Source organism: Balaenoptera borealis, assembly GCF_965194805.1.
Source record: "Balaenoptera borealis genome assembly, chromosome: 2".
Lineage (NCBI taxonomy): Eukaryota > Metazoa > Chordata > Mammalia > Artiodactyla > Balaenopteridae > Balaenoptera > Balaenoptera borealis.
In genome coordinates this window covers 108,732,448-108,752,766 of record NC_138867.1, presented here as the reverse complement: position 1 = coordinate 108,752,766, position 20,319 = coordinate 108,732,448, and the positions used below count along the sequence as shown (strand labels likewise).

Sequence of the window (20,319 nt, the reverse complement as noted above, 5' to 3'; positions counted from 1 at the left end):
TTAAACATAACCCTAAGAAGAATGCTACATTGCTGTTCGTTACACTGACCAGAAAAAAAAAAAATTTCTACTGCTCTTAAACAAGAAGGCCCTTCAATAAAATCCATTTACCCCCATGGACAAAACATTTTCCTTCTTCAAAAATTTCCATGAGTTGAAAGATTACAAATGTCAAAAATTTTATACCTTTAAATAAATATTCGAATCCCTGGAAGAGTACTCAAAGAGCCATGCTGTGGCGAACAAAAGCACTTCGTTCACATAATACGTTTTCTCTAATTACTTTAATATAAAAGACACCAATGTTTCATATTTCACATAATATTTTTTAAAAAGTTTTAATACCCTATAATAAGTATTCAATGAAAATAAATTTATTGAATGGTAGTAATGACTGCAAAAGTAATACTACCAAATCATTACTGAGGCCTTTTGCATTAACAGTAATTGGAAGGTAGGTGGAAAAAATTTCAAACAAGAATATGGATGTTTTAAAACTACATTTTTTCCAGCCTTTATCTTTTTGCTAAATCTTGTGCATATTAGAAGATGTATTCAAGATGGTTATAAAGCTATTCAGCTAAAGTAATATTTCAAAGATCTTAAAACAGCCCTCCACTAATGATATGGTGTTGCAAATCCTCTCATCTGTTTACAAAATTAAAACAAGCAATGAGCGAATGAGTCTTTCTGGGTAAAAGATTCAGTTAAAAAAGAGAACATTAACAGAGAATTAGTGATGGTGAGCAGAATAAGAAAATTAGCATAATTAAGAAAGATATGTAATTATTCAACATAACTTTGTCTGGTTAAACCAGTGCAACATAATAAATAACTTGACTGCATTGTGAGCGAAAGGGGTAACACGATCCAGAATCCTGTTTTTAAATTCTCGTTTAATAATCCTATTTCAATCAACCTGTAAAGTAAAAGCACTGAATCCACATTAACATTATAACATACATCTTACAATAATACAAAAGTCAAACTATTATTGGTACATCTTTGTCTTTAACTGTGCACAATTTAAGAAAACTTCACAAGAGTGTGCACTTTTGAAAGTATGATCAGTGTATATGGTATAGAGAAAACAGGAACCTCCATTATAATTTTTTAATAAATAAAAGCACATTAACATAAAAAGAAGGTAAGCAGCACCTGAAGCCTTTGACATTTCTAACTAAATGCTGGTACCCAAACGGTCTAATTGGTTAAGTTTTACTAAGAGGCGCAAAAAAGGAGCCAATTTTTGACTTAACATTTTAATTCTACTAGAGACATGAGCTTGTCTGGGCTTACAGTCCTGTCCACCTGATGGTGGGTAGCATACCAGTTCTTCACATGTCTTATACTTTGGAAAGCAGACCGGACTCTGGAGCACTCGCCTTAATTAGATTCTGAATTTCCTTGAATTTTGGATGGTCTTTATCAGCCACCAGCTGTAGCAGAACAGCTTCACTTGTAGTCACTATGATCCCAGTTCGAGCAAGACGCTTTAAAAAAAAAAAAAGACAAATCAAGAAATTAAGCATGAGAATGAACACTATGTTAAAACAGCAAAAAGCACGCCAGGACACAATGATTAGTGTCCTCTATCAAAACCATGGCCCTTAGCCATACCATCAAATTCAGAGATGAGGAAAGATTTCAAACTAGCCACACCACAAACCCTTTATGATGGTTCTCAATATTAGTAATAAGGACTAGAAACAAGTAAAAGAGAATAGGCAGCCAATATTCTCACTTATATGCACCAGGGACAGAGGGAAATCAAGGCTAAGGACTGTAAAACAATGATTCTTAATTTCTTTTTTTCCTCTCTCCAAATATCTGACATCAAACTGCATGCCCTTCCCATAAGTAAGAAATGCTGGTGGTGGTAGAAGAGCCTCATGTGAGGTTTAAGAATGTGCCCCTGGATGACAAGAGAACCACTACCATTGCCACCATTGTAAGCTTTTTAGAATCATAAACAGGAGTATAAAATTTAAGGTTGTATAGAGTTTCACTGACAGGTGAAAGAAGATCCTTGCCAAACTGTTCCAGTGGAATCATAATAAAGATCTAAGGACAGAAATCTCAAGGAGGGGGAGGAGGGAAAGGGAAGGAGGAGGGCAAAGAAGAGAAAGTGGAGAAAAGGGTGGGAGAGGGGAATGGGAGGAGAATTCTAGAGCAGAGATCCATTTTCTGGATGTATTTATCAGAAACCTTAGGGAAAAAAACAGACCAACTGTTTGTTACCCCAAGCAACATTCACTGTAAGAGCCTTAGAAGATGAGGTGGTTAGACACGATTCCTATGCAAGTTAGAGGAAAAGACGTGGATCAGTGTCTCGTCATAAAGGGAGTCACCTGAATAAACAGGACATCCCAATGGAGCCAAAGTAAACCCTTCAAATGGCTGCAGATCCACAGACCCAACCTTCCCACTGGCAGACTCTTCCTTTTTATCCCCAAGGATGCGGAAGGGAGTGTAAGCCATAGCCTACTTATCAGATAGCAAGCTTGGACCTCAAACACCAGCACAGGAGTGTGCAGAGCAGGCTGACCACAGCTCTGGAGAAATGAAAAAACAGCAGAGGGTTACACAGGAAAGAGGAAGAAGTAAGTGAGGCTGCTAGTGTCCTTTACGTTGGGACAAATCCCAGAGGCTGAGTCATCACTGAGTTCTTTAAAGACTTCTGGAGACTAATTTCCTCCTGCTTGCTTTTCAGTCAACTCCTGACTATCATATCAAACCCTCAGAAATCTCAAAGGACTGTGTGCTGGCTTCAGACAGCAGGGTGGGGAATAAGACTAGCTGCAGCTCGGTGCCGTGAATGTCCAGCCATCCAAACGCAGCTCTCTCCCTGGCTTCCCTGCCTTCCTTACTGCTCCCTGTTGAATCAAGGGACTTTCAATCAGTCTGAATCTGAATCATACTTTCAATGTCTGTGAAAGTGCCTTCTATATTCCAAAGTGCAAACAAAGGTCAGTTCTCAGTAATCTTTCTAGTTCCTTCATGAGGCAGGAAGGACAGAAAACTGTTTCCAGGTCTGAGGAAGAAATGTGATGACCCAGGAAGAAGGCAGCTTTTTTCCACAGTGCTCTCCTGACCAGACTAGAGCAGCACCGGATCCACCCTAAGCCAACAACCCTCAGGGATGCTACGAGTCCCGTACACCGTGGCAGGGGCAAGCTGGGACACTAGAGGCACACAAAAAAACACTTTAGTAAACAGAAACTTACATAAAATTATTTAACTTCAAGACTGAGATATGCCCAATATTGATTGCATTCGAAAGTAATCAAGCCAAGAACCTGTGTTAGGGGAAGGCATGGCTCACGCCTTTGCTACGAATGCAAAGTCTTTAGATCAGACTATCAGATCTTCCCACGGTGCCTTCCCAGCCCCAACCTAGAAGGGTACCTGAGCAGAAGGAGAACAGCGGCACTTTTTCCAGACACCGGCAGGTTCCTGCCCACCACCTTGAGCTATGAGGACACCTACAATACTGGTCCCACACTCACTTTATCTCCTGGCTTTAGAAGCGGCAATTAAAACTCCAGCTGTTTAATGCAAATGGGTACATGGCTTAATAGGCTTCCTGAGTTCTTCCCTTACACTTGCAAAACCAGTCCAACTAGGCCGAAGGAAAGGAAAGGTTGCTCTGACCCACAAACCTAAAAATGCAATAACACAAAGCCAAGACAGCCTCAGAGAGGGTGGGGAAAAAAAAAGACTAAACCCACTAAATTCCCAAGCAACACTAACAACTCCCCAGAAGTACAAGGACATCAAGTTCAAGAGATGGCTTTATTCTATTTTGTCTCACATTTACTCTACAATTGTAAGTTGAAAGAAAAATGCCTGACAGACGGTAGGTGCTCAAAAAATTTTGTGGAATAAAGCACACACCACAGATCCTGGCAGAGAAGTTTTAATAACGGTAACTATAAATCTTATTAGTTCAATGGTCTTAACAGGCAATATGGGGAGTCTCAGGAATGACCTTAAGTAGTTGTGTTCTCAAGGGAAAAAGAAGAAGGGGAGCGGACCAGATCCCTATTTCACTTTCATAGTCACAGAAGAAAAAAGGAAACTTAACATTTCTCCCAAGGACTGAGGGACTAAAACACCTCCATAGCAAATTAAGACTAGGAGGAGAAATCTGAAATGTGGCACACATCTTCCCCCATCACCACCTGACCTGCTTCTTCTCTCCCTTTCAACCTCACTGTAAGCCAAGGCAATGCTGGCTGCTCCAGGCTCTTCCAAATCCACCCCAGACCATACTCCTTCCTTCCCTCCTCAGAACTTCTCAGGACTAGGCCCTTCTGGGTCTTGGAAGCTGATATATGCTTATACATTTCTGATTGGATGAACCTCATGAAGACAACAAAAACAAATAATAGCTACAGTAAAAATAAAAGCAACAGCTAACATTTGAGTGTTTGCCATATCAGACACTGTACTAAGTGCTATCAATACATTACTTCATTTAATCTTCACAAAAATCCTCCCATGTAATGACTGTTATTTCTATTTCACAGTCGACAAAAAATTAATCCGTCAATCTAAGAAAGAAACAGATGAACCTATTTGCAAGGCAGGAACAGAGACACAGACTTAGAGAACGGACATGTGGACACGGGGGGAAGGTGAGGGTGGGATGAATTGGGAGATTAGGATTGATATATATACACTACCGTGCATAAAATAGACAGCTAGCAGGAACATGCTATAAAGCACAGGAAGCTCAGCTCGGTGCTTTGTGACGACCTAGATGGGTGGGAGGGAGGTCCAAGAGGGAGGGGACATAGGTATACATATAGCTGACTCACTTCATTGTACAGCAGAAACTAACACAACATTGTAAAGCAATTATACTCCAATAAAAAAAAAAGGAAGAAATGGAAAATTTTATTCAAGCCAAAGTGAGGATTATAACCTGGGAACAGCCCCTCAGAAAGCTCTGAGAACTGGTCCACCCATCAGAAGTCAAAGCACAGTTACATAAGTTGAGACAGAGGGCTGTACATTAAATGACCTATTATTGACAGTTTACATAATCCAGATCTAAGTGCCACTGTGGTGGGTCATGTGACCCCTTAGAAGATCAAGAAGGAATGTTATCTTTTAAGGGGTTGTCTGCTCTTTATGGTTGAGCAGGTATTTCTGCTGATGGGAGGTTTGGTCGATGCATACTTTAGATACACAATGCACAGTAGGGAGGAGAGAGGAGGCCAAAGGGCAAAGAAAATTTTTTCGTGTTTAAATTTTTCTTGTCTTGCCATAAAAATATGAATTTTATTTCACATCACCAATGAGAAATCTGAGGCAAAGATATTAGGTAATTTGTCCAAGGACACAAATTTACAAAATGCCAGAACCTGAATTCAAACCCATATTATCCCCCCACTGTTTAGACTCCTCCTAATCAGTGAGATTACAGACCACCTCTAAAAGAATGAGGCTCAGATGGTAAACGGCTGTTCTTATTCTGAGTCTTGGTAGAACACAGAACTGCCAACAATCAAAATTTTCTGTAATAAATGGTATAATAAAGACGTCTAAAAAACTTGAATGTAGGACAAAAGTTCTTGAAATCTCTTTACAAGCAAGGAAAATTTTTGGTTTTTTATGTTCTTAGTTTTTCGCTTCCTTGGACACACTTCAAGTTCTGAACCTCAGCGTTACCATAAAGGTATTCAAAGAAGAAAAGAGCTGCCTGCCGAGGTAGTACGGATCTGACAGTGGAAGTATCTAAACTCAGATTACTAAGGAAATTTGAAAAGTGGAAACTAACTATGACTGTAAGAACAGCTTAAAGATCTCTGCTGAGAGGGGAAGAAGCAACACTTAGTATCTAACTAACCAGAGAACCCAGTAGTCCAAGTGGACTTGAAAATAGTTGAATAAAATAAATAAAACCATTTCCACCTATAATCGCAAAATAGGACTCACTGCTCAGGAATAAGAGAAGGGATGGCCAACCAGGGCCTTAAAACCACTGCTGCTGCCAGCTACCTGCCTGCTTCTGCATCAGCCCTCCCCACTGACTTGAGTCTCCTTTCTTTCCTCTCTTTCTTATTTGCCCAACTCACCACCCTAGGGAACATTTTAGGCTAGAGAGATGATTGAGCAATCCTACAGAGAAAGTGGCTCACAGGTCAGCTTATGCATGGAACACTGGAGGGTTTCAAAAAAAAAATCTACATCTCCCATTCTCAATAAAAATAATCAGTTAAAAACTCAGCAATTCAATCCAGATTGACATTACTTTAAAGCTATTATAGAATTAGAATTAAACATGAAAGAGAGAGAGATGACAATGCGGAGTGAAGGCTTCAAAGGATTAATTGTGGGAGTTTGTTTTTCAACAGTCTCGGAATAGGCAATGCTTACGTAAGGCTACTGTTATGCAACACTGATGAAAGTCATCAACTCCCGACTCTGAAGTACATCTTGACACTCCACGCAGAGAGCCATTAAACACTGTGTGTGAGTGGTGCCCACAGTCAGTGACACACCTCCTATTCCCAGAAATTCAAGTCTGAGGAAATCTAACACATGGCTGAACCAAGCTTCGGCCCACCATACCCTAGGTGTTGGCTAGACCCTGGCCGAGTTAAGCCTAGGTGAACTGTTTTTAATTTGCAAATCTTTCAGTAGTTCAGAGTAAGCTTACTGGAATACCTCTTAGTTCATGTGCAAAACTAGCAAAGTTATGACAGAAGATGTAAAGGAGCGTTTGGCATCACTAGACATCTAGAAATAAAGACAGAAGATGTAAAACAGGATATGATGATGAGACCTCAGAGGTTTGTCGTGCGTAGACCCCGGAAATCAGTCTGATTGTTGTCAGACCAAGCTCAAATTTAAGAGGTAGATCTTTCACTGCTGTTACATATTTAATACTCTCCAAATTTACTTGGAAGCCTTGGCTAATGATTTATTTTAAAGCAGGACAATTACCTCAAGAGCAAACATCCTGTCCATCATGCTTCTCGACGACGTGGCATCAGCGACAATATGAACCTCGATACCTCTGCCAACGAGCTCCAGAGCTGTCTGTTGGATGCACACGTGGGTCTAGTAGGAAAGTAAAAACCATATGTAATAACGTGGCAAACTACAAGTATTTTACAGATGTGCAGCAACACGGTAGAGCAGAAAGAGCACTACAGGTCTAATGGCCTTGTCCACATCTAGTTTTGCCTCCAACTCAGTAGTGATCTTGAGCATTAACAGCATTTCTGGCTTTGGCTGCCTCTTTGTTAAGTCAGGGACTGCATTACATCAATGTTCTTTGTACTGGGAACCTTGAACATATTCTTAGAGCTCTGTGAGCACTTTTTTTTAAAGACTTTCATCTATGTCATCTGGACGACCTTCATACGGCTGACTACTACCACTCAGTTTTGATGCCACTCGCAGTTGGGTTTATTTCTGTATTCACACCAAGTGCCTAACACAAAGAACGCGTTTGCAGTACTGCCAATTGAGATAATGGTGGGAAAACTGAGTTGTTATAAGGCACCCAGTAGTAAAGGTAGGCCAAGTTAAAAATAACTTGTAGCACAGGCAAAAAATACCCAGTATACATCACCAGAAAATGAATTATACAGATTCCATCTTTGTAAGTATGAACTTTTAACAATTCATCAGCAGAGAATAAAGAGTAAAAACATGCTCCAACGATAAGTGGATTATATAACCAATGAAAGCAAATTTTAATAATGCCAACCAACCTTATCTTCATATGACAAGAGGGCTGTGAAGAATTATCAACTGACAACTCATTTAAATTAGCACTGGAGGACTGCTCAAAGATGATTTTGATTAGACATGAGGTCTAATCATGAACAAGCAAGAAAAGTGCAAATGTCAGCATTTGGTGTGACATATTTATACAAATAGGCTTCCTTTATTTTATCATTCTTTAAGTCAAAATACAGAAATATTTAATATATATCTAAACCTGAGGCTACATCTTCTACTATTAAAACCTACTACTCTGAAACCTACTATCAAAACATCATGGATGTCTTAAGTTAATATTATTTGGATTTCACTGTTTTTATGCTTTTCATAATTTTAAAATTTCAGTTCAAGAGGTGTTTAAAAGCGATGAATAAATACTTATATTCTGTTTCTACATGACAAAAAAACAAACCAAACAAAAAATCATTTTAATCAGCATTAGGAATCCATGAGTATTTTTTTTCCTTTAAAAAAATAGGTACACATGATTCAAATGTGAAGGACAATGAACTACATGACTTCTAAGGTTTTTCGAGAACAAAAACATGACCAAGGTGAGCTCCTATAACACATAAATAAACATACTGTCTTTGGTGAAAATGTGTTCCAAAAGTTGGGATTCAAAGTAAAGGCCCAAGAATCAATCAACCTAGATTCAAATGCAGCTTCATCTAACTTTAACTAACTCTATGACCTTGGGCAAGACACATAGCACCTGTGTTTGAGTTTTCTCACCTACAATATGAGACCAAAAGTACTTAGCTCAGAGGATTGCTGTGAGAGTTCAACAAATTAATATATATAAAGTGTTTAGATCAGTGCCATGCAAGTAGTCAACACTTAAAAAACGGTAGCTATTTTCTATCAGTTACCTACATGGTATTCTATATACAAAATTACATTCTGGAAATAACAAGTTTTCTACAAATGATATTGTGTCCAAAACAGAACAAGAGGTACTCACTTCTACTCCAAATAACACAACACTCCTGACTCCAGGAATCTCTGCTAATGCTGCTTCTACTTCTGGTAATACCATTGAAAACTTGGTCTTTGGAAGTACCAGTTTTACACCCGTTAAATCAATTTCTTGAACAGTGCTTCCAAGACCTTTAGGGTACTGTTCTGTTACAATAACTGGAATTCCTAAAATCCGGGCCCCTTGTAACTGGAGGAAAAAAAAAACACAAAGATAAGTAGCAATATACATATGTTTGTGTATGAATCATGCTTTAGCAAATTGGAAAAAATGAACAAGCAAGCATACCAATCTCTGTCCCACACTAATAATATCTCCAAAATACTTGATGGCTGGTCTGAACCTTTCCTGCATATCACAGCAGAAAAACACAGTGCTTGAAGGTGTAAGATTTCCCAGGGTAGTGAGCTGAGGAAAAAAGAAAAAAAGAATGATTTAGCATTTGTTATACAATGACATTTATTTTCAGCTGGAGGTCAGTAAAGAGAGAAAAACATTCCTACTGTTTGACCCATTAAATCCATTTCTACAACTATTGTCTAAGAGAAATGATATGAATAACAGGAAAAAAAAATTATCCCCGAAGATGTCCACTGAATTGCTTTTATAGTGAAAATTAGAAATAAACCAAGAACCAACAATACAAAAATGATTTCACAAATTTTAACACATTCACATGACAAACATTTTTTAGCCTATTAAAATAACATATGTGTATGTTTTCAAAAAATGTGCACCATCTAAGAAGAAATGCCATAATCTAATGTTAATTTTAAAAACAGAGCACAGTTCAATAGTATTTCAATAATGTAAAAATATGAATAAAAAGTAGAAGCAAATATATGAAAATATGTACACGTGGTTATATAGTTAGGGATGTTGATAACATTTTTTCTTAATACCTTTCTTTTATTTTTCAAATGCTATTTTAAAACATTTGCTAAATGTTATTTAAAAATATGTATTACTTTTATAATAAAAAAACAGTAAAAAACTTAAATCTGATGATGGCATTGCTTACAAGAACAAAGAATAAAATTTAAATAATCTGTAGCAAAGATTATGGAACAAAAACCTAAAAAAAAAGAAACAAATCTAGATATACTGCTATCATCAACACAGAAATATTAAGTTGGTATTCTCAAGAATAACTTCTTAGACTTCAAAAAAAATGCAATGAAATGATGCCAAGCACATCACCACTGTCAAATGGAAAGACATAAATTTGACATCTGAATTCTTACACATATTTATCACAATCGGGAAAGTCAATGAATTAAGATGAAAACTGGGTATTAGATTACCATGCTTTACATTAATCGCTGTAGTTGGTCTATTATAACAACTTGGGCCCAATACGGATCTACCAAAAAGTGAAAAATCACTGCTGAATACAAGAATTTAATTCTTAAAAGTCCATGGTACTTTTCTTTCTACCTTCTCAAATTAGAGAAAGCTCTGGAAAGGATGCAGTCTGATCATGAATGAACCCATGCCACTACTCTTACTAGGCACCCCGTAAGTCTCCCCTCTAATTAACCTAAACCACCCACAGACAATAATTACTCATAATTCTATAGAGGAACCTGAGTCCTGATTACATGGTGGTGGCTTCACCACCAGCCTGGCCCTACACTCTGCCTTAGTATCTGTGCACATGGCATACTCCCAAGAAACAATTACTACAAGAATTAAATGAATCATCAAAAGGAATCTTTTTTTTTTTTTAAAGAATTTCACTTTTTAAAAAAATTTATTTATTTATTTATTTTTGGCTGTGTTGGGTCTTCGTTTCTGTGCGTGGGCTTTCTCTAGTTGTGGCAAGCGGGGGCCACTCTTCATCGCGGTGCGCGGGCCTCTCACTATCGCGGCCTCTCTTGTTGCGGAGCACAGGCTCCAGACGCGCAGGCTCAGTAGTTGTGGCTCACGGGCCCAGCTGCTCCGCGGCATGTGGGATCTTCCCAGACCAGGGCTCGAACCCGTGTGCCCTGCATTGGCAGGCGGATTCTCAACCACTGCGCCCCCAGGGAAGCCCCAAAAGGAATCTTTTATCCTTAACAGTATGACTGTTCTAGTCAGTTTGCACTTTTATTTATCTGTGTCCTGGTCTGAAGGACTCCGGCACCTTAATCTCCCTCTGGTATTAACTCTATAGGTGTGCACTGATTAACCATGTGCAGTCCAACACCAAGTTCATGTCAGAATGGGAGTGCCATCTTTAATTCTAACACTACGTGGAGGGTTTTCCTACTCTGCCAATAAAGTATGTTTCAATAAATATTCAAGCATCTTAAATTATATATGTCGTCTTTGGCTGCTTCCTTACTTAAATTTTTAATGCAAGTACCATGCTTCCATTTTGGTCATTATCAAAAGCAATGAGTCTGATGTATATGTAAGTACTTAGGGTACTTTGTTGAAAACCAGTCACTATGACCATGTATCTTAAATTCTCAGTAAACATTAAATCTTGGCTCAAAAGGCTTAAAATCCATATATATATATTCTTTTAGAAATTTGAACCAGGGGTCCCTAGTCATCCATAATGTGTTGAGGGGACACTATGAAAAGCAGTTTAGCTGTAACTGCCTTGTTTCAAGTAACTGTAATGCAATTTAGCAATCTTGCCATTCTACCACTGGGAATACCAGCAAGCAGGCAAAATAAAACTCCCAGGCACTTGCCTAAGTATGCTGGATGGCCATGCACTAACACACAGCCTACACTTGCTTGGATCTCCAGCTTTCAGATCTTATCTCAGACTGTACTGACTACCTCTGTATACATTCCTAACAAGTTTGGTTGTCTGGATTATAAATTAACACAGGATGGGAAACAGCAAATCTGAAAGGAAACTGCTGACGACAGGCAAACTGATAGCAGCAAGAAATGACAGCTGAGGAAGAAAAGATTCAAAATACAATAAAAGCAGATCAAAACTCAACTAGTTCTCAGTCTAGACTCCAATGAAGGAGTAACAAGCTGTATGTAAGTTATAAATTGGGACAAAATCATTTTATCACACTCATTAAGAAAATAAGTTACATAATATTTCAGGACTACCATATAAATGGTCAACATATTGAAAATTGGGATATTTAAAGGAATAAAACCTTACCTACTCAGATATCCTAGAATATTCAGACTTGTGGTCTCCTAGGGTTCCTGTTACCTGGTGCTTCCCTATACCTCATTTCAGCTGTGAGGTACCTGTTCCAGGCAGGGGACCACATCAGACGTACGTCATATTAGACACAGATTAAGGAGGTCAGAAAATGCAGCCCTGCAATCCTTAGCACCCTGCAAATCCTTTCTAGTAGAGAAATTCATCATCTATAAACCTTCAGTTAAAGAAAGAAACCATAGAGATAAGTGGGCGAGGCATATTTTTATGCAGAGATGACTGGTTATAATTTCATGAAACAAAAATGCCTTAGGTATTCTCCTCTCCAGGAGTTGACATCCTCTTGAATATGAGCTGCACTTAGTAATTTGCTTCTTCAGAGTATAGAGGGAGGGTAATGGTGAACACGGCCTCAGCCAGGTGATCAAGATTGAGGTAATCCATGGTGACAGTATTCAGCTTTGATATGTGATGAGAATGACCTTCATGATCTTCCTCTCAAAATCTCACAACCCTGGTTGAAGCATGAGGAAAACATCAGATAAACCCAAAATGAGGTCATTCTACAAAAATATCTAATCAGTACTCCTTAAAACTGTCAAGGTCATTAAAAACAATGGAACTCTGAGAAACTGCCATAACCCAGAGGAGTACAAGAAGACATGACAATTAAACGTAATCGGTATCCTGGATTGGATCCTGGGACAGAAAAAGGACATTAGGGAAAAGCTAGTGAAATCTGACTAAAGTGGCGCTCAGCTTATAGTAACGTACCAATGTTGGTTCCTTAGCTGTGACAAATATGCCACAGTAATGTAAGATATTAGCAAGAAGGGAAACTAGGTCAGGTATACAGGAGCTCTCTGTACTATCCTTTGCAACTTTGTTGTAAATCAACTCTATTCTAAAATTAAAAGTTTATGAAAAAAAAAAAAAAGGTCTCCCTATGCCATAGTAGTAGAGGGTAAAGATGCTACTTTATGAATAAACTCCATATCTTACAAGACAGAAAAAGGAGGATTTGAGGCTACCAAAACAAAAAATAAACAAATAAAAAACTACTGAAAAACTCTAACCAAACCCCCTATCCACCCCAAATCCACATGAATTTCAGTAACTGTTGTTAAATTACACACTGACTCTACAATTCAGGGACTTCGTAACTTGACTCAGAAATTCCTCTTAAACCAAAACCTTGTACATAACTAAAAGTGCTGCTCATTGTCAAACATGTTGCAACTGCAAGATAGCAAATTAAAAGTGACCTTGACCAAGTGCCATCACGAGTAAAAGCGAAGCAATTACAGGTCAACACATATTCAAGAAGTAAGAAGAAATCACATATAAAAATAAATATGTGTATATACATACACCTTCATATATTTATATACATAAATCCCTACACATATACATATACATAATAGATACATATTTCAATATACATATTTCAATACAAAAAGTTGATCACAACCAATGGCCTCCTCAAGCAACAGTTTAAGAGATAAATTTCAAGTATAAATTTTTTGTCCACTTTCTTAAGAACTGTCTTCGCTGGCATTCAACCTTAGATTTCATATTCAAAAGACTCCATCCCCAAGTCTCATTATTACCACGATCATAACAGTATTTACCCTCCTTCACTTCCACATGTGCTCTGACCATTTTCCAACAATGGCTGCTACATCTGCAAGGAATCTGCTCCTCCCTTGCTCGGTTACTCAGGACAGGCACATACACAGTGGCTGGCCTTGCTTAGTGATACATGGTGCCCCACTTCTGTTCTCTCCATAAACGTAATGCACGGTGAGTGTTGTATGTTGAAGCGTGTGCTCCAAAATTCATATGTTGAATTCCTAACCACCAGTACTGTACCTCAGAAAGTGGCCTTATTTGGAAATAGTCACTGAAAACATAATTAGTTAAGATGAGGTCATACTGGAGTAGAGCGGGTGCCTAATCTAACATGAGTGGCATCCTTATTAAAAGGGGAAATCTGGGCACAGAGAAGGCCATGTGAACATGAAGGGAGAGATCAAGGTGACGTGTCTACAAGCCACGCAATGCCAAAGACTCCCAACAACCACCAAAAGCCAGGAGGGAGGCATGGAACGGCTTCTTCTTCACAGCCCTCAGAAGGAACCAAACCTGATCTAAAGCCTCCAGAATTATGAGAAAATAAATTTCTGTTGTATAAGACACTCAGTCTGTAGTATTATACTTTGTTATAGCAGCAACCTAGCGAATGACTACAGTGAGTAAACTGTATATCTTTAGGAATGATTAAAGTTTGGAATTGTAAATGTGATGTTTTCAAAGTTTGGTAGTCTATTATAGTCACAATATAGGCATGATGTGCTTGCTTGGGAGAGGGGTCTAGAAGGGGACGTGAGGTATTATTTCACTGAGAAGTGTTTCCAAGGAAACCTGATTACCACAGGTATAGTAAGGCTTTGTTCCAATACTGACTCAAAACAGAGGTCTGTGACATGACTCTCCCAGGTTACAAGAGTGCCTACACAGGACACTCCAGGGGCATTAGAATCTGAGTCCAAATGTCAATTTCACTAATTTCAATTACATGAAATGCAGCAAATCATTAACATCTCCAAACAGCTGCTTCTTAATCTGTAACAAAGTAAATAAAAATAGTATCTACCTCATAGGGCTATTTCAAGGATTAAATCAGCTTCATGTAAATCAATCAATAAACGTATTAGGTTATTGTGTATCCCTCCTATAGGAAACATATGCTCTGAAGGTCAGCACATGTTAAAAATAGTTCTTCTGGAATGAGATTAAAATACCACTTACTACTAAAATCCCTTATGAAAACAATAAATATAGAGAAAGAAATACTGATGTTGCCTAACTTATGTTAACATAGTCTACAGAATTAAGAAATGATTCATAAAGTGGATTTCTAAACGTCACCAAAAGACTGACAATTACATGATCTGCTCCTGGCAAAACGGTTTGGGGCTTTTTAATTTAGACTGCAAGAGAATATTTATTTCACTCTTATTTTACAACCTACTCACCTGCTGTAAACACTAATGTCACTTACACTGAGGTTACAACTCCAGCGAGCTTTCTAACTGCCTAAGGGAAGCCAGACAACTACATCAATTTCAGTGTTAAGGACGATGGATTTCTTTAGATTGTACCTGAGGTTGGAGTGAAGGTGAAGCTGGCCAGATCCCAGGAACACAGTGATATCTGAATCTACTTTGGATTCCCCTTGGCAAACTAAATGAAAGAAAAAATTTCCAAACACAGTTTGGAAATTGTGTTTAGCTCCCACTCAAACACAGTTTATTTATAGGTAGCCTCTAATGTATCCACAAGAGGCAAAATGTGTACAATGCTTTGGGCAGTAATCTGCAATGTTAAATTTTTAAAAACTGGGCAGGCAGACAATATCATACCCTCAGGATCCAGCTGTTTTCTCCAGTGCCCCTGACACTGTGTGCCTCCCAAGATAGTTCCTGCCTGCTTCTCTAACTCAAAGAGTTCCGAGCATTAGCTTATCTACCTGCTCCTCCTACATGCTCCATAGTAAAGGTTCTGAAATCAAAAATCACCACCTTCCAACTAGCAAGCCCAAGGGAGACCCAAGTCCTTTCCCCTTTCTTTCCAAACCCTGCCTTCTCTCCCTTCCCACCATGTACTCTGGGGTCTCTTCTAGCTATAAAATGTCTACACCTCTGTTTAAAATAATCATAGTACTAATAAACCTCCAAGAAGTAAAACCTGGAACAGAATCCCTTCCCAATTAACTACCTCAGGAAAAAGTCGAAATAACCTTCCCAGGGAAGCCCTTATCTTCTGCCCAAAGCTGCCAGAGCCTTCCCTCCTACATACCGTCTCGCTGGTGTCATTCTTACTATGTCCTTTTCTTCCTCTCTTCTACTTGGGCTCTGCCCTCCCTGGTGACAAGCTGGAAAAATACACTGGTAGTGGTAAGATATCAAATTTACATGAGTTTCCAGGGTTGAATTCTCCATTAGTTAAAACTTGAGATATACCTTGTGAAAAATTAACACTTATAAGTCATAAAAATGACCTAAATTCCCACTGTATAATCCTCTCATTTACATTTCTTCCCCTGCGTCTCAAAATTCCTTAGACTTCAAGCATTTTGACAAGGCTGAAGACATATAAACCGTGCTTGAAACATGAGCTGTCTTCAGCTACCTGAGCTGTCAGCAGACACTCGGTCACTTGGACAGAATATTTCAGAAAAGAAGACACTAAAAAGTTACCACAGCCTAACACTGGCAATGGGGGTCTTAAAGATCAATCCCCACAGAACCACTAACCAACCACCAGTGCAGACAGTGTGGCACAAGCAACCACTGTGTTTTACAAGGTCACTAGCAACGTCAGTCAGAACAAGCGTGAAAGCAAACTCGGACCCCTGTGTAAATTAAGAATACATTCTAGAATATATTGTATGTTAGCCAGGGCCACAGAGGCTACAAGGCCTATTCTTGGAGAAATAATAAATGGCATTATTTAAGCTGTGGATTACATGTGGTCAAACATGCTCTTCATCTCTGCCTCTGGGAGAAGGGGCCTATCATCCCCAGAGCATGGCCTCACTGACAGGCCACCTTGAGTCTTGCTGAGTGACAGGCATCTGTTCCACGGAAACAATGAATAGCATCAAAACAAATGATGTTACAAGCTCAAGTTTGCGGCTTGTTTTCCATTCTGCTTGATATTTTCATTAAGCATGAAAAGAGAACATAAATGCTATGGCCAGCTGTAGGACCTTCACACGCTTTGCCATGGAACCTCAGGCAATTTCCTACATGTTCTGCTCTTTGGTAAAATGGAGTTAGATTACTAGGAACGGAACAAGAATTGGGTCTTACCCATGTTTACATTCACTGGGCCAGGCACTTACAGCTGCCACTCAAATGTGGAGTGAACTCTAAGTTCTCGTCCAGCCATAAAATGTCCATGTCTCTAGGATTACACAGCCAGGTTCCAAAAAAATATAGTAAAATGGTCATGAAAAGAAGTATCTTCCCTTTTTCTTCTGAGAATATCCATACACATACACACAAACACATATATATCTCTCTTCATATAAATAGGTATCAGAATAAGTATATGGATATATATGGTATGTGTGTATATCCCTCCACATTATCTATTTTTAAGCTGGGGGAGGCACCTGGCTGAAGAAGTCAAGCTATTGTCATTACTAAAATGAAAGAATATAAAAATATTTTTAAATACTTTAAAATATATAAAGTATCCTATAACAGATGCTTAAGAATTACTGGACTATTTAGTGGGGAAAAAAAATAACATTTTTAAAAGCATGGGACAGAGTAATGCTATTATAATTATTATTTTAAACATCACCACAAAAAATTAACTATATTTTATCTCCAATACCAAGCAAAAGACTTCAAAAGCCACATGTGACCTGAATTATATAATGCCTTTTGAGAATGTACAAGACATTTCAGGTATATACATATATTTCATTAACTTCTAAACTGATAAGTTAAAAAGAGTTCTCAGATCCAGGCTTTAAATTTTTCAAAATAAGAAATCCCATTGTTGGGGGAGGGTGAAGTCTTAAAGGCTTGGGGAGGGTGCTAGTTTGGCATAACATCTTATTAGGTAACAGCCCACTCTCCCTCCCAACCACTACACGAAATGCATCACAAAGAAGTCTGCATCCTCAGTAAAGCTCCAGATCTCTTCAGCTAGTATTTGGATTCTCCCCTTTATTAATGGATTTGTCAAAGGTGCATCCAGCTTCTTCCATATTTTGGCAGCAGTAATCTAAACAGACTGACAAGGAAGGCTGCAGAGAGGTGTCAGCCGTGAAAACTCTTGAAGGCATAAAAATGGGTGGTAGTAAACACCTACCAACCACAACTCTCCCAAGAGCAGGGCAAATTCTAGGGTATCAGACACCAGCTGCCTCCCTTTTGGCTCTCCAAGGGTTGACCACAGAATCTCATAGCCTTTGCCCTCTGGTTAAAGTAACTGCTTTGGAAGCTTCTGGCCTTCCTTTGCTATCACTTGCTGGAGTAATAGCGAACAAGACCAATTCCACAGACAACTACAAGTGAAAAACAAACAAACAAAAATAACCACCAAAAACTACAGAATAGTCCTCAGAAAATGACACTTGAATATTAAAATGCCTTCTAATCCTGAATCCCACATTTCAGCTTGGTCTTCCAAACAAATGGCTTACCGGTTTCTCAACCAAAAAAAATGGTGGTGGTGTAGTACCTAAAATACACCTTTTGTTCTTGCTTTTCAACAGGATAAATCTTCCGGTGAATCCTCTGAGCTGAGCATAAAAAGAACACAGGAGGCAGATCTGCGTAGTATTAGAGCACGGCTTTTTAAAAATATTAAAAAGGCATAAAATAATCCTCAGGTATGACAACTTTTTCAGCCAGCACGACCAGGAAAGAATGGTCTAGTTAAAGTTGGGTATTTAAGAAGGTGCTGCAGTGCTGAGTCAAACGACTTTTTCAAGGTAGGCAACGTATATATGTAATCAACAGATTCAGTTGACAGTTACTAGGAAGAGGCTAAACAAGGTTATTTCACTTAAGGTTAGGAAAGACTTAAGATCAAAGGAGCTGAAAACTGGGGAAGAGGATGGGTGAAAGGGTATGACTCCTGAAGTTTGTGTTTCCGCAAGTGGTAAACACAACTCCGGGAACAAACCCTAAGGCCAATACTCCCCACAATCTCTTTTCCCCGGTTCTGCATCACCCCAAATAAAAACACAGCTACTCTGCACAGCCCTTCGGTTACGCAGGAGGCTGGGACTCGCTCCCGGCACACAAAGCGGATGCCGGCGGCTGAGGACCACACACGTGGGGGCGTTCGCGCGCGCCGCCGATAGCCGGGAGGCCCACGCCCCGTCCTCGGCCGAGGACAGCCGGTGACCGTCACCTTCGGACAGGCGCCTTCGCTGGGCCATCCCGGAGGCTTTCGACAGCGGCACGGCCCTTCCCAGCGGGCGAGGCGCGCAGGGCCCGCCGCCGCGGGGCACCTGAGGAGCGCCGCGGGGACGGGGACGCACGGGGACCGGGAGCTGCGGCTCGGCGCGCGGCCCTCCCGCGGGACCCACCTGGATCTGCAGCGGCACGAGGCGCACCTTGCAGCGCTCGCTCACCGCGAAGCCCTTGGGCAGGTCCACATACTGGCCCCACTCCTCCGCGAAGAGCTGCACCACGAATTTGCGGTGCATGTCGATCTGGTCGCCGTACAGACTGAGGAACTTCTGGATGAGCAGCTCGTAGCCCGCACCGTGCGGCACGGCTGCGGGCCGCGCGAAGACCGAGAAGCAGAAGAGCACGGGGACCGTGCCCGACGGCGCCCCCGCGCCACCGCCGCTGGGGAGCGCCGGGACCGCGGGCTCCGCCGCCGCCATGTTCCCCGAGCGTCTGCTGGTTCCGAAACCGCGAGGCGCAGACACCGCCGGCAACCGCGGCCCCGCCTCCCCGCGCCGCCTGTCGCCTGCTCTGGAAGGCGAGGGGGCGGGTCCTGGCGGCCGCGGCTCCCGCGCCCTCCTCCCTGCCCGGCGGAGGGCGGACTCTGCGGAGGGCCGACCCTGCGGAGGGCCGGGCTGTGGGGCCGGCGCTCCGGCGAGCGCCCCCTCCAACTTCCGGCGGCGCGCGGCCCCTCTGGCGGGCCGCGAGGGGCCGGTCGCCTCGCAGACCCTCGACCTGCCTAGGCTGCCCGGTGCTCTAGTCCTCAGAGGAGATCTGTGGCCCGCCTTCCACCCCGCTCCGCCCACCGTCGAGCCGTGTGCTCCGGAAGTTTGGGCCTGTGCTTGGGGACACGGGGCTGCCCGGCTAAAACTGCTGGGACGCGTTACCTGTCGGTCTTGTCCAGAGGCAGGCAGTCCTTGAGGACGGCGGCAGTAATCTTAAAACCAATCGGGCAGGCTGATCGATGCCCTAAGAAGAGCGATGGGAGTCGATGCTTCCTTAGGAGGGCCATCCGAGACTCAGAATTTCATGTTTTTCCACCCCGTGAAACACAGTATCTCTCTAGTCGTGGATTTGAGGTCTTGCCCTCCCTTTATCTCAACCCAATTTCCAGGAGAACTTGGATTGGGAATTGCAAAAAATATAAAGGGGTTTAAGAGTAAAAATCAGGACTTTATATTCAAACTGAGGATTCTGTTTTTGAGCGAGTAAAAGCAATCACCCTCAAATAACTTTTGACTTAATGAACACTGTAAGGCACTATAATTAGCTGGAATTAGAAAAGTATACATTATGAACGAAGTTTCCTTAAACAGAAGGTCCTGGGAAGATAGGCTTATGACTCTAAACATACAGTTAGATTTTAGATATGAGGGGTTTCTTCTTTTAGAAAGAAAGAAATGCCAGGGTTTCTCAATTGGCATTGCTGACATTTAGAATGGATACTATTTCATTCTAAATGAAGGGGGTGGCTATCTTGTGTACTT

General features: G+C 40.7%; 1 protein-coding gene across 2 annotated transcripts; it reads right to left on the bottom strand.

Annotated features, from left to right (window-relative positions):
* Window positions 1-265: 265 nt before the first annotated feature.
* Window positions 266-19,384, bottom strand: ISOC1 (isochorismatase domain containing 1). Of its 2 annotated transcripts, none has more exons than XM_082380792.1 (5): window positions 19,015-19,384; window positions 9,014-9,133; window positions 8,711-8,914; window positions 6,958-7,074; window positions 266-1,493 (listed from the first exon to the last, which is right to left on the bottom strand). In XM_082380792.1, the coding sequence occupies exons 1-5, from the start codon at window positions 19,270-19,272 to the stop codon at window positions 1,347-1,349; spliced, it is 846 nt and encodes a 281-aa protein (XP_082236918.1). In that variant the 5' UTR covers window positions 19,273-19,384; the 3' UTR covers window positions 266-1,346. The 2 variants fall into 2 exon arrangements, with proteins under 2 accessions (XP_082236918.1, XP_082236917.1); XM_082380791.1 differs by having other exon boundaries at window positions 18,970-19,379.
* Between the last annotated feature and the right edge of the window lie 935 nt (window positions 19,385-20,319).